The following is a 15,323-nucleotide window of genomic DNA, read 5'->3' on the forward strand; positions in this document are numbered from 1 at the left end:
TTTTTGGCAGAAAACACAGAACTGTACCTATAACCGTTGGCTGAGGCAAGTTCCTAAAACCGCTCTTGCGGTGATAACAGAGTTCACAAAGTTGTTCGTTCTTACATACAAATAGCTTTGCGAGTAATGGCTCAGATGTTTAATTAACAAAAATGTAGTGGTAAAGCTACCACCTCTTCAGTAAATCATAAGCGCAGGCAAAGTGTAAGGCCCTCAAATAAATGATTAAGTCCATAGCTCATAATAACGTACTTTAGGGTACGTCTCCCATAGACTCTAGCTCATAGACTCTCCATAGACTCAAATTAGTTTTGGCCACCTGCGGCTCTTCAATGAGCGCATAAATTTAAGTTCATGGGCGTTTTTGCCATTTCATCCCGGACAGAATGGATCCGCCGTGGTCAGTAAACGAATCCAAGACATTGTGCTCAGCAGCAGAAAGCCATAGCTTCCGAGCCACCATGGACGGCGGGTGTTTTCGACAGATGTATACGTACACACGCCTATATACATGCGGGCGTTGGAAGAGTTGCCGGTGAGTCGTGCGGTAAGGCTCCTGCGCCACTCGTAGTGCCTCAAGGGGTGGAAGGTGAGCAAGATACATCTGACCACTGTTCAGAGCGTTGGTGCGTTAAGAATACAATAAGTGCACTGTCTTACCTACCTGTAATAGCTCATGCAAAGCGAACAATGACCTGCCAACTTACGAAAAAGCGTGCGCATGCCGCAGCGGAAGTTTGCCTCGCTGGCATCGTAGACCCGCAAAAGCCCCCACCTCCGTTTCCCAAACGCCTTTCGCATTTCCAGTTGCGCCACCCTCCGACTTGGTCGAAGGGTGGAGGCAGACGGTGTCAAGCGAGTGACGCTACATGCGCGTTTGCGAGTGAGTCAAATATGCCGGACAAAGTTCGGCCTCCAATCCCCATTTTCTCGGCGTGCATGTAAGTCACCTCTTAGCCGAGAAGAAATGCTGAGAGGGTCCTGTAAGGGCCAGTCTACCAGTCTAGCCTGATCTAACGTTTGCATTCAGTTTCCCTTCAAGCTGGGCATGCATAACGTGAAACAGACTTGTGTCTTGTCCAGGCGCTCCAGGTCTCGGTCGCGGAGAAGGCGTTCGTAGAGGGTGCGAGCCAGGGGCGAGTGCAGCATCGGCCGCAAGTGCGCCATCCTTGGACCTGGTGCCACACAAGGGGAAAAGAAGGACAGGAGCATTTCAAGAACGCGCACAGTGAGGACAATGAAGAACAGGAAGCACGGTGTTGTGTTTACATCGACCATGACATGTGTCTATAAACGGCGGGAGAGAAAGCTTACTTCAGTGAAGTAACAAAAAGTGTCTGTCTTTTTTCTGATAACCTTTCAGGTGGGCACGGTAAGAATATTCATGAAGTCTGAACGTCGTGCTTCACGAGGTCGTGAACTTCACATGTCTAGGAATGCGCAGACTATAGAGAGAATCATTCTAATATTTTTTTTCTTCCTTCTCTCACAGGCGCTGCAGAAAAATCACTTTGATCGGAACTTATATAGTCTATTTCCTTGTAAGCACGCATTTAGAGAGCAGAGAACACACGAAACTTGCTAATGACGACGCGCTTTGCTTCTTTTGATGTCACAAGTGGTTCATGTATCGAAGTACAACTCGGCCCGGGCTAACACGTTCCCGTCACATCAGTCACGCAGTTAAAAAAGATGTACCGAGATGCTTGTGTGCCAATAAACAGTTTTTGTTAAATGAAAAGCAGTTCACTTTCAGCACAGCAGTCGCGAACCAATCACTTAAGGCTCAATAAGGCAACTCAACGCTCGGGCACAGCAGCTATACGAATAAACACATAGCATGGGACTGTCTCCAGCTTAGGAGCTCACTATACATTCGATTACACACATGAAGACCTCACTTACAACGAAAACTCGTTCAGTGCGAACAAAGATTGGACCACGACGACAATGTTTCCCCTTTAGTAAAAGACAAAAAGAAAGAAAGAAACAGAGAAACAGGCTTTTATTAGAAATGCTACTGCAATAAAAATCGTTTCGTTCTATGGAAACCGTGAATGAAGTACCATAACCTGGCTGCCCTGTTAGTGCGCCGTTGTTCAGGGTAACGTAACAAAATAACTGAAATCAGCGGCAGTCTTTTTGCATTTCACCGAGGAATATGGAACAGAGGCAGACACTTATAGCAGAGAAACAAACTGCGCATAAACTCACTACTTTAGCTTTGTTGTTGATGAATGCTGGCTTTTATGCACGAAAGGAGGATTAGCAGATAATGTGACATTAGATCAGTGAATCAAAAATAAAGTTAAATGATTAGGTAGTACACAAGCCGAACACGAACCGAACGCTACCAAACACAGTAATCAACGTGTTCGCGAACTTGCAGAAGCCCGCTGGATTGCAAATTATGAGCGAATAAGTGTCGACCAGCATTTGATTGCGCTGACAAAAAAATAAACATTTGAACAAGACCTGAGCTATGGTTTTTGGCTGCCTATGTGCCTATTATTTGCGATGGTTAGTTTTTATACCTCGTGCGTGTTGTGTCGCTATCAATGCACGCGTTGATATAAATATGTCTTGGTACGCTTTTTCACATTCATGCCCTGTTATCACTTGTATGAATGACCTTGAAAGGGCAATCGACGCCAAGTTGGTAGACAGCGCTTGCCTGCACAAAACTGTTTTTTTTTTGTTTTTTACATATTATGTTTACCCAAACATTAAGAAACATGTTGCAGAAGAAATCATCTTTCTATCGCCATTAGAGTGGGAGTAAAAGCGAGTTTTCCAACCCATACCCTCGTATTGCGAAACCGAAATCACATTGCATTGGTTCCGAAAATCAGTGCTGTTTCTGTTAAATAAATATTATTCAAAATATTTTTTTCACTTTGTCGGTAACATTACCGATTATTTCTGTACTTAGTTATGCATTCGCTATTCTTTTAAAATCTATAAAAACGGCCACATGGCATCTATGACCTCTATGTGCTGTTTCTGACATCTTTCACATGGCTTCAAACATGTGTTTACGTTTGAAACAAAAATTTGCTCCAGCTCATGTTACGCAAACTTTGATAACTTTTTTTTCTGAATGAATATTTTGAAATGAAGTTTTGCACACTCATTCCTCACATAGAGATGTGTGCAACGAACTAGAACAAAATAAATTGATGTAATGTTTGAGAATTGACAGCTCCTCTTGCAAATAAATTTGGTCCAAATGGGCAAATCTTTTCCCTTTGGTTACTTTTTCAAACATTAATTCCTTAATATTTATTATAATACACTTATACTAGTTCATTGCATATGTCCTACATAAATGCCAAAGCTTTACTCAATTCAGCAATTCATTAGTTACTTATGATTGCTGGCGCGACTAACACTTTTTAACACATTTTATAACAAAAATTACCTGCAATTAATAAAATGAACCGTTTTTTGCGCTTCAATAGTTGGGTAAGTTAAATAACACATGCTTATTCAGAAAAAAAGTTATTTCAATCCCGGCTTCTGATAAAAAAAAAAAAAAGAAAACGTTTTTTTTTTGTGTGTGTATGTGTGGCCTTCCACCTTAAGTTATCTTGCGCGCCGAATGAAAATAACGTCCATGAGACCGTCAGAAAATGCCCGGATGCAGTGACAACGTGTGCCACATAAAACGAAACATGTGCAAACCTATGTTACAGCGAACGCCTATAGCCTCCTCCACTAGCGTCCTACAGCGACCGTCTTCCATGCACGAGCTTTTTTTTTTTTTCTACTTCTTCCCTCAGATTCCTTCCAAAGTCGTTGGAAGCATGATGCTTTGCAACGTTTATATCCCCAGTGGGCCTCTGGTCATTTAGAGTACTTTAGCATGGCGTAGCGTTCTACATTACCAACGGCCGCCGACTGCACATTTGCAAATGGCGGATGACACACGCATGCTGATAATAGGGGAAAATGCCAGTTAAAGAGAGATTTAGCAAACTAACCTTCATTTCTGTTGGTATTGATAACATATACCTAGAGAATAAATTAGGTTGCTTAATATTCACACTGCTTCCAACATTGTTCTGCAAGCTTTTACAGACTGCTAGTGCAACTAGAGGAGCCCAAAATAGTTATAGGCGTGTTCTAACGGTGTCCTCGGAGAACTAGATAACTTCCGGAGTCTACACTTGGAGCTTAAGAAGTACTGATGGGCTAACTAGTAATTCATAACTCAGTTACGAGCAGGGCACTTGAAAAACACGGACACAGAAAAAATAAGGAGACACACGAAGCGCTGAAATTTACAAGCACTCAATATTTTTGTCAATATTTTTAAGTGCGCTGCTTATAACTAAGTTACATATAAAGGGAATATGGGAAATGTTAAAGGGTGATTCTGTTCTCTCTTTTTGACTCCAGGAAAGACCTGCAGACTTCGGTGATCTCTCCAGCGGAGTCGTTTTCAAAGACGCGTTAAATGGACGTGAATGATACGTTTCTCAATGTTGCATCCTTTTGCGAGTACGCTAAACGTTCACGGCTTATGACCTAACTGTTTAATTATTTGCAACATTTATCAGTGATGGAAACTCGCCACTTACATACAGATGTCTGTGCCGGTTACCTGAGTGCTGCTTGTTTTATGCATGATACATTATCTAGTACTTGAAGAAAAGAGCTCTACGAAGACGCGGACTAAAAGAGGAACATGTACGACAGCGTCTTGTCCGTCGTACATGTTCCTCTTTTAGTCAGCGTCTTCGTAGTGCTCTTTTCTTCAAGTATGCAAAACCAACTCGCCCACATCAAGCTTCTGCTGCATTATCTAGACATTACTTGCGCGAACAATTCCACTCAACAAACACACAATCAACTGACATTCAATAATTTAGCTTGTAGATAATAATTCTGGGGGCATGCTCTAATGCAAAATTGAAGCCATCTAGAACACAAAGGACACCCATTCTCTAGCAGTATCGTGCCTCACACCACTATCGAAAGATACGCCTTGAAAGTGTGCGGCGCATTGGATTGGTGTTTTACTTAACAATAATCGTGATCGCACTTGGCGACAGCCCCTATAATTGTTAACCACCAATGCAGACACAACATTTCTAAAGTGCTGGCAGTGACGAGAAAAAAGTAGTTGCTTTGTAAGCGCGACCTGCTCTGCAGCCCAATTTAGACCCTTATGTAGTGTAAGGTGCACGTAGTGTTTTTTGAGTATATATATGCTCTGTATCGAAATTGACACAACCGATTAAACGGGACTAAGTAATCCATCAAAGGCTCACAATACTACAAAACACACACACACGTGCGCGCGAGTGCGCGCACGTGTGTGTGTGTCTAAGTAACTGTCCTGCAGTTTTTCTGGATGCTTACTTAGAGAAGAGAACGCAGGTACCAAAACATCTTTATTTCCCGACGTTTTACCGGCCGATACATCCAATACGCACAATTGAACACACACACACACACACACACACAAACACACACACACACACACACACACACACACACACACACACACACACACACACACACACACACACACACACACACACACACACACACGCGCGCGCGCGCGCGCGATATTGTATCAATGCGTTTTGTTGTGCTTTTTCTTTTCACGTTTTTCGCGCTTCAAGAGTGGTCGGAGCGACGTTACGCCCACATTATCAATGGGATCGGAGAGCCGTGAACGGTGGATGATAAGCGTGGTATAGAATCGAGCGGGAGGCATCGCTACAAAATTGCGACCCTCAGTGCATTAGTATTTGAAACTTACGTCTGATTGCGCCCTTATAGCAAAATAAATCAGCGAAGGACAGTAAGTCTATAAATTAGTAAAAACACATGGTTAGTACTTTCTAGGGAAGGCGTTATCTTCGATTACAGCTTGCCAGCGCCGAGCCTTGGTTTCCGGCAAACTGTCAATGGCCGTTTGCGGTATCATCGACCATTCTTGCAGCAGCTGAAGAAATTCTTGGTCGGCGTTGCTCGCGGTTTTCTGCTTCACGCGGAGTTCCAGTTCGTTTCAAAGGTATTCGATAGGATTCAGATCCGAAGACTGGCCTGGCCACTCCATCAGGGTCACTTTCTTCTTCTTGAGCCAACCGTTCACAACGGCGGATGTGCACTTTGCATCTTTGGGCAAAACAATAAAATCTTCCTTACCTCAGTAAGGAAGCCTTCATTGCGGTGAGGCCACCTTATGTCACTCTGAAAGCTTCCTTACTGAGGGGCCCTCGGTGAAGGCTTCCTTGGTGCTTCCTCAGCGTAGAGTAGCTCCGAAGCTACCTTCCTGCGTCCTTACGCCGCTCCTGGCCCTGAACGAGCGCTTCACCTCAACGCATAGCCACGTGACGTTTCCTTGCGCATGCGCGCTGTCGTCCACCTGCGGAGATGCGCGAGCACGGTACGTCTTGCCAGGCATGTTCGTTTCAGTCACGCGTGCGGCATGAAAGCGTTGCTAGGCGTTGCTAGGCGTTGTACGACGCCGGCGTGCCAGCGTTGCTGGAGCACATCAAGTTTTGCACTGCAATATGGTACTTTTTTTACGTTTAGTGAACTAGAAAAAAACACCCACGCATCTCTATATTAGCTCTTTAATTTAAACATTGTGTAACGATACAACATTTTTTTATTGAATAATGGTGTTCGCGTAAAGCTTTGAAGAGATCATCTCGAACCCAGGCATGCGACAACCGCTCCTTACGTGAGAACGGGCGAAGGGAGGTTTACACAGTACGCTTGCTTCCTCCATCGGTCCTTCGCTGTAAGGAGGCTTTACGTAAGGTCAGGAAGCGCTCGAATGAAAGGAACGTTTCATTGTTTGGGCCTTTGTCTTGCTGGAATAAACTGACAACCAAAATTTCGTCGCGCCCACCGAGGCACTGCCTTTTCTAAGACATTTTCGTACACTTCGTTAGTCATTACGCCTTCAATTCCATGAAGTGTGCCAAGCCCACAATCTGAGAAGTAGCCCCTCACTATAATACTTCCTCCTTCATGCTTCGCAGCTGGAATGATGTAGCGAAGGTCGAATATGGCTCCCATAGGACGTCACACGTAACAAATCCCATCGCTCCCGAAGAGAAGAAACTTCGATTCATCTAACCAGACAATTTTTTCCCATTGTTTAGGAGTATAGCTGCCATACTGTTTTGCCCACTTTACTCTGGAAATCTGGTTCTTCTTGCGGACAAAAGGTTTCTTTGTTGGTCTGCGCGCATCAAGACCAACCAATCGCACTGACGCCTTGTACTTCTGGCAGACACAGAGGGGCCCATTGTGAAGGCTAAATAGTTGGAAATGTCCATAAATGTTAGTCTGTAGGTTCGCACGGCTGAGTTGAACAATCAGACTGTCGACAACAAGAGACATCGACAGGAATCGTCAATTGGAGTCGATCATTTGCTGGTATCCATGCATCGTTGCTGTCCAGCTGTAATCGAAGTAAGCGGATTTCGTACAAAGTACTAACCATGTTAATTTCCAAGTTAACAGGAATAGTATCCTCCGCTGATTTCTTTAGTGATAAGAACAAAGTCACTGATAAGTTTCAAATAATAATGCATTGATTTTTTCAATAAGGCATGTCAAGAAACAGCGAGACTTAATAGTCTAAAAATATCCACGTTTCTCATGTTAACCAATTTTTTATACAACCTTAGAGTTTACTTCATATATTCGCGCTATAGTGCGATTTGAGACCAAATACGGAAAATGAGAGAGAGAGAGAGAGAGAGAGAGAGAGAGAGAGAGAGAGAGAGAGAGAGAGGGGCTGGTTTGGCTCCCAGCCACCCCTGCGAAAATGAAAACATGCCAGATAGGCCACAGAGTTTCCTATCATTACTAGAGGAAACTCAGGCGCTGCGATCGTTCAACCACTGTGGAAATTATGGGTAGTACATGGATTTGTCTGATCTTCGTGCTTGGGGCTTCACATGTTCTTGTGGCTTCGTTCATTAGGCTTTATTTGGGCCTAAATTTTCCTAAGTTTCAAAGTGATTTATACTTTTTTAATTCAGAGGGTAATAAGACTCCGCAAGCACGCATAATTACTGCTAATTTCAGTGGTTCCGCTTCTCCATGCGCCCGTAGCGTAATAGTTTCAGTACCAGGCTTCTGTGCTTGAAGACCTGTCTTCGAATACTGCGTCAAACAAATTTAATAATGTTTTTCAATTATTTATAACGCAGTATTTTCTTAAAAATCATCACTTTGCAAAGTAACGAAGCCATTTAAAGCCAGAAGGACGAAGTTTAGGGCAAATCCATGCGCCACCCACGATTCCCACGATTCCCATGCTGGCTGAATTGCTCTGCTTCCAGCTCCCATAAACACTAGCGCCACAGAACCCACTAGTAATTGTATGAAACTCTATGGTCTATCCTACCCGCCACGGTAGCCCAGTGGTTATGGCACTGCGCTGCTGAGCACGAGGTTGTGTGTTCGATTTCCGAATTAGGCGGTCGCATTCCGATGGAGGCGAAATGCAAACACGCTCGTGTACCCTACTATTGGTGCAGTCCAGGTGACCAAAGTTAATGCAGTTTAGAGATACTAAACCAAACAATTTTCAAGGTGATGCTGTGGCCGTAAACACACACACACATATATATGCACGCGAAATGAAGCACATGAATTATACTTTTGATCCGCCTGCAATGCAACCGGAACCACCAGCGGAATTGAGATATACGGAACAGTGCGCATCGTTCGTTATCACGAAGCTGACGTCGCTCTTATTTCAAACGTTAACCAGATAACGACGAGCCTTGTATAGAAGCCTATCAATACAGCGTTCTTCGCGTCTTCAGGTGGCCGCAGCAGCCAAGGCGAAACGGCACACCACGTTAGTGCGGTCACGAGCATTCAAACCCTCAGAGGGGAGGGCGCTAGGCCGGTCGCACCGGGGTCCCGAGACCGCCGCGCCAAGAAAGCCCACATGCCACGCGGCCTCTGCTTCGGCGTACTTTCAATGGGCGCTCTTTATGTTAACGACAGGCGACTGCAATCTACTTTGGTGGCTCCACCGGAGGGTCCGCCACCGCACGCAGAATCGCCTTTGTCTTGGGGCCGGCCTAAGCACATCGAGGAAAGACGCCGGCCGTCTTGGCAGGCCGCGGAATGCCCATTACAGGAGGCACACGGGCGCCCCTCCACTCCCAGGGTAATTGCCCGGCGGATAGGCGGCAGACGCGCTATCAAATATTCATTGCCGAAGTCCCGCTTGACCAGCCCTAATTGGCCGGGCTGAGGCGCCATCCATTACCGCCCGCCACCCTTCGTAGGCGAGGATGCGGTCGCCCAGCACTGACGCGTCACGTCAGCTACGCAAATCAAGCCCTGGCGCGCCTTTGTCGTTATCATAAGCCCAGTGAAGACGTCCCATCGCTCGCCGGCCTGAATACCGCACCAAAGCACCGCCGGCGTGTATGATAAACGAACGAGACCAATTACCCAGGCGCACCGCTCACCGATGCTATCGATCAAGAGGTTCAGCGTGTTGGAGGGAACAATACCACGACACGGCGTCCCACCTCTGCCACAGATGGCTGTAACAGAATGTCCGGACTTTCAATTTTATTATTAACTAGAGTATGTAACTGATGAAGCATGGCTTTCAGGTAATCAGTTCCGCTAATAACCACCTTAACAAATTAATAAAAAAATTAAAGCAACTAATTTGAACAAAGGATCTCGGGGCAGATACAGCGCACACACAGGGCAGGTGTCAAGGCTCTTCAACTCGGATAAACCACCAAAATTTGAGCGCCTCGAAAGCCCAGTTTCGGTTTTGTTACTCAGAGAGCGCATGCTCTTGCTAGGCAGGTCGGGCGCATTGCGACCGACATCAAAACAGCAACACGAATTGCGGCAATTGCGCAAAGCCCGTTGGTGCGGCATTTACGCGCTTTAAGTCTTCAATTCTTCGCAACGGTAGACTTGAACTAGATGTCAATGTCAACGCGGAGAGACGTTATTAACCACAGAGCATTGCAAAGACGCAATACCAAGCTTTGCTGCAGCGACTCGTTTTTTTTCCGGCGTTACCACGAATGTAAACAAGCCGCTTGCCGGGCGAGTACGGCCGCAAGCGGTGAAAATCAAGGCTCAGACAAACTCACAATTTTAAAATGGAGTAGCAGGCGCTACTATAAGTTAGATATGTCACAAGAGAACGTTAAGAAAGGCGAAAGAAAGCATCGAACTACCTTGGATCGCGCCTGTTTCACTTCCCGTTGGCGCTCGCTCGCTGTCTCAGGCACCGCAGCGCCGTCGTGGCGATCGCTAGAAACGCTCTAACGAGAAAATTGCATCGCGTCGTCTGCTACTGCTCTCCTGCCGCTGAGGCCTGCTGAAGGGGCTCAGGAAGCGCAGGCTACCGGTGCTGCCTGGCGCTTGCTGCTTAAAGAAAGCTGGATCGGTTAATATGTTTCTGGTGGCAGTACATGCTCTTATTATATTTTATTCGCAATGATTATGATGCTGACTTTCCTGCAAGTGTTTGTTTCAGAGAGAGGCACGCATTCCACAAGTCATGAGCTGACCAAATATAATAAGAATTAAAACAAGGAAAACCAAAAAAATTTTACTTCGTTGTTTGGGTTTTTCGGCTTACGCTTAAGTGAATCGTTATGCTAGCTTTTTCTTCCTTCTTTCTTATAGTAAGCGCGAGTAGTATCCTGCCGTTAGAAAAAAAAAATGAATAGAAAGAAACCGAACGATTCAATTGCGAGAATCACTGTTTTTACGATATATTGAAGCTGAAAATTTGTTTTGAAAGAAGACACGTCACGTAAAGTGTTTCTAAGGGGAAGGTATCTGGCGTTAGCGGAGACAAATGCCCACAGTAGCACTATCGATTTTAGTTGCGGAACAAAATTACCTCTCTAACACTGAGAAGGGGTACCTAGGAGCTCGATATTTACTGACAGCCATATGAAGCCAATAAAAATATAAGAGAAATTATTGTTTCTTTATTGAGCTGCATATTTAATTGTTAATCAAGGTTAAATTAAAGAGGACAGTTAATGCGGAGTTTGCAGGCTAGCTTGGTTCAGCTACTGCGGCCTCATCTCTTATTCCATTTTGCCGCAGAATAGATCCCTATCAATATTTAATCGCACTGTTCAATAGATATGCGGTAAATTTTCTGCATGTTCTCTTTAGCTTCAGTGTGTGTTGGTTTGACCACCGTGCCTTCCTATCGCGGCGACAAAACATCCCTCTGTGCACGGTGCGCGTGAGTATCAAGAGTGCGCAGTGCTAACGCCATTGGCGCTTTTGAGTAGGTGCTCACGCAGGCTTACAACCGATGGCATTAAGGCGACGCCTAGGGAGCTCATGTTCTGGAGGTCTCTAAGAGTGCCGGATTAAGACATTTTAGGCCCCGGGGCCAAATTTACCTCAGGGCCCTAGTAATGATGCTGATGATAATGACGAACACGGTTATTGGCTGAGGCGCCAAATATTTGGGCTGTTACAAGTTTCGCCTGGCCTTTTCAAGTTTATTCTCAGATAAAAGGTTGCGTGCCTATGAACATGCATACTAGGGCATCTTGCATCTTCATGTGTTTGCAACCATACTGCTCTGATAAAACGCGCTTCTTTTCGTCTGTTAGGTTGTTATCTAGTGCTTATTGTCAGTCGGGCACGTCGTTATAATTTAACCGGGTAGTTGTTCACAAATCCACGAACTGTTCCATCGCAATCACATGGAAAAAGAGAACCACAAGTTGTAAAGCAACGACCTTCTTGGTTAGACATGGACACTGTAAATTGCTCTGCACACCATGGCAGATAATCTATGCGAATACCAGAAAACTTGTGCACAAGAAGGCGAACCCTTGTCTCTTATATGGGTGAATGCAAAAGAGGAAGGTCGCTTGCGGGCGCTGTTCGAGCAAAGGATGAGAGCCTGCGGGCAGGATGGGCAAGGCATCGCATCACACATTACTTGCACTACTAAACATATTTTAACAATTCTTGTGATAGAATGCTCCCTGGAGGACGCTTGTCGAGACGCTTGCCGATTTGTTGTTGTTGTTCTTCTGGGTGGCTGTGGCGCATACCCGCAGTGGGGGATGGGCCATGAATCGGGCGGTTAAATTAGGTCTATAAGAATATAGAAAAGACAGGGGGGTAAACAATTTGAACGTTGGTGCTTAAAAAGTGAAATTTTTATTTAAAAAAAAAAAGCAATCAGGAGAGAACCGTACATAAAAAAATCTAATAATACGTAACTAAATAAATAAATAAATAAATAAACAGACAAATAAATAAATTAATTAATAAAAGAAAGCTATGGTGGAGGGAGGGCGACCAGTCTAATATGGTAATCGAGTGGTTTCAATTAGGTAATTTTGGATTGCTTGCCAATCCAAAATTTTCTTTCGCTGTCTCTCTCTTCTTTCTCCTCTTTTCGCTGCTTCTACCCTGAACAAATAGCTTAGTTATCGTTTCTTTATAGAGAAGCACTATGAATGATAGGACCCGCCGTGGTTGCTCAGTGGCTATGGTGTTGGGCTGCTGAGCACGAGGTCGCGGGATCGAATCCCGGCCACGGCGGCCGCATTTCGTTGGAGGCGAAATGCGAAAACACCCGTGTGCTTAGATTTAGGTGCGCGTTAAAGAACCCCAGGTGGTCAAAATTTCCGGAGTCCTCCACTACGGCGTGCCTCATAATCAGAAAGTGGTTTTGGCACGTAAAACCCCAAATATTATATTATTATATGAATGATAGGAATAGGTAAAACATGCTACCGCAGGGTAAAAATGGGAAAACATGCATGCTTCTTGTATTTTGCACTCTTCTATTTTTAATCTGATGTCTTTAAACAGTTTTTAGGTTGCTGCACCAGGACCCGTATACTAAAGAGTATTCTGTACGCTAAGCTCGTTCGCAAGAAGAGGCACTAGCTTATCGTGAGGACCCAAATTATCCACTTCAGGCGCTAATTAATTCTGTCAATTAGGAATTTAGTTTTACCCCATTTCTTACATATTCGGAATAATGGAAAATGTACAGCTTCATAACATACTAATAAGAACTTTCGTTGCTTGATGTGTTTTGTCAAGTTTAAAGAATGCGGACTTCATGCCAGAACTCCCCAGAGGAACGTCAGATACGAGAACATCAACTGCTTCATGCCTAGCATACTTGGAAATCCGGCCACATTAAAAATACTCCTGATTAAGAAAACATGAAAAAAAACTGGAAAAAGAAACGAAAGAAGTGATTCCGTTGCATGACGACATACCAACACCGTGAGCAAACGCTCCGCTGTATACCTTCCAACTTGTTTTAATAAAATATCTTATATATGTGTATTACTCTTACTTGCAGCCCATGTCCAATCCCAAGTGCTTCAAGATGTATTTGACACGTTCTAAGTATGATTATTTTCATCGGTGCTTTTGTTTTTGATGCACTATCTAGGCGAGCCCTGTTGCGCTCACAACACCTGAAGGGGTCAGTATCAGCAAATGCTGCCGGTCCATGAAAAATTCGGCAGAGACACTTAAGACTGCTTACGTGTGGGAATGCGAAAGTATTATAGTCCCTTTGGCGAAATGTTTTATACACTCATTTTATACACGCAAGACGTGGCGCCACCTCCTCCGCATTGGCTGCGCCATCACGTGCCCAATGACGCAAGCACTAGGACACACCTTTAGTCAGCCGGAAGCGTGGAGCTCCCGTGGCGTTGGGGAAGAGTCTCGCACCCTAGCTCTCGGGTTCGATTTTCACGCAGGCCGACATGTACCAAATTTTTCTTTTTCTTTCAAAGCCACTGATTTACTTTGTTTACATGAACCTCCCTGGGAAATTTGGCATCAATCCGAGCATTTCTTGACGTGTTTTCACTCTTTGCGCCGTCGGCCATTTTTGTACAATCGCTCGGTCATGCCGCCGCCGCCAGATTTTCGCGTTATGGGGCATATAATGCTTTCGCATAATATATATATATATATATATATATATATATATATATATATATATATATATATATATATATATATATATATATATATATTCTTACGAAAGAATACCTTTGTGCATTCAGTGCCTGAGCTGTTAAATCAAGCACCCACTCAAAGCAATGATGTTTGGGATGTTGAAATATTTCGCTGTAGATACAACTTCTAAACGTTATGGCATAATTTGCCAACAATACTTCATAAATGCAATCTAGCACAATATTTCACGCTCAAATATTGTGTCTTTCTGAATATATAATGCGAAGAAATTTTTTTCTTCTGAGATTGTAAGGTTGCAATTTCTTGTGATAACATTTTTCCATGGCCGGTCTTATTTTTTTGTATTGCCTGTATTTCTACTTCCTCTCTTTTCTTTTGTACAATTTTTTTTCTAGAGATGCAAGTGTAAGTTCTATCACTAGTATGCTTATTATTCCGTGCTGGGGCGCATAGCTATAACATAATAGCATAGCGTTCAATATTCAGTGTTTAATGTTCTATATTTAGTAGTTGTGGGAAAGATTGTGTTTTTGGACATGTTTGTTGCCCAACTGTCATGTAATCGGTTTCACGGCCCAGCGAAGCATTTAGTAACACGATTTAGTGGCTGAACTTTCACTAATCAATCATTATAGAAAACTGAATAGAAAATTCGTACAATCGAAAGTTTGTCGATATGCTGACTACTCTCGTTTCACGAGAAGTCGATCGCTTTCTGAAAAAAAAATGAAGTCGTTTAACTCTAGTGCATGTGTCTTCTGTATCAGTTTCATAATGGTCCGTTAAAGTCCTTCAAGGTTAAACGCAAGTGAAAATACACTAGACATGCAGAGCAGTCAAATGAACGTCCTTCTGAAATAGGCTACGCCATGTTTCAAGCAACGCTGCTGCATAAATTTTGCCTTCAGGTCTTTCCTAGAAAACTCGCGCCATTGGGTCAAAACACTTTGTCTAAATATACGAGTAGTGTGCTGGATGTTACCATGAGTGTTCTTAATTGTTCCCGCCTTAAATATTCTCAGATGAGCTGTCACATGACCTATTCCTCCGAAACTTGGAGGAGAGCAAATAAACTTGACGTTAAGGATCGTGCCAGGAGCGATGGCAGACGAAGAAAATCGTAAGACCGACATTGAGATAGCAAGATGCTGCGTGGAATAGAAAGAGATAGTAAAACTTTGTGTTGAAACCTACGAGCCTGGGCTGATGGAGGGCCAGGGGGAGCAGATGCGAACCATATATGGTAGCAATAATGCGAGTCCCTTACGTCCTAGAGGGACGGCGCTGGCGGCGACGCCTGGTATTGAAGAGCCCATGATCCGACGGCTGGCTCATAGTCCCGGCCC

General features: G+C 44.2%; 1 protein-coding gene across 1 annotated transcript in view; it reads right to left on the bottom strand.

Annotated features, from left to right (window-relative positions):
* Nucleotides 1-10,265, bottom strand: part of LOC142560417 (protein-L-histidine N-pros-methyltransferase) — a 205,130-nt gene extending 194,865 nt beyond the window's left edge. Inside the window, exons 1-2 of the mRNA XM_075672517.1 lie at nucleotides 10,209-10,265; nucleotides 1,069-1,175 (exon numbers count right to left, since the gene is read on the bottom strand). Coding sequence (XP_075528632.1) covers nucleotides 1,069-1,167 — 99 coding nt within the window. The 5' untranslated portion in view covers nucleotides 1,168-1,175; nucleotides 10,209-10,265. The remainder of the gene's footprint in view (nucleotides 1-1,068; nucleotides 1,176-10,208) is intronic.
* Between the last annotated feature and the right edge of the window lie 5,058 nt (nucleotides 10,266-15,323).

The sequence above is a fragment of the Dermacentor variabilis genome, chromosome 1, assembly GCF_050947875.1.
Source record: "Dermacentor variabilis isolate Ectoservices chromosome 1, ASM5094787v1, whole genome shotgun sequence".
Classification (NCBI taxonomy): Eukaryota; Metazoa; Arthropoda; class Arachnida; order Ixodida; family Ixodidae; genus Dermacentor; species Dermacentor variabilis.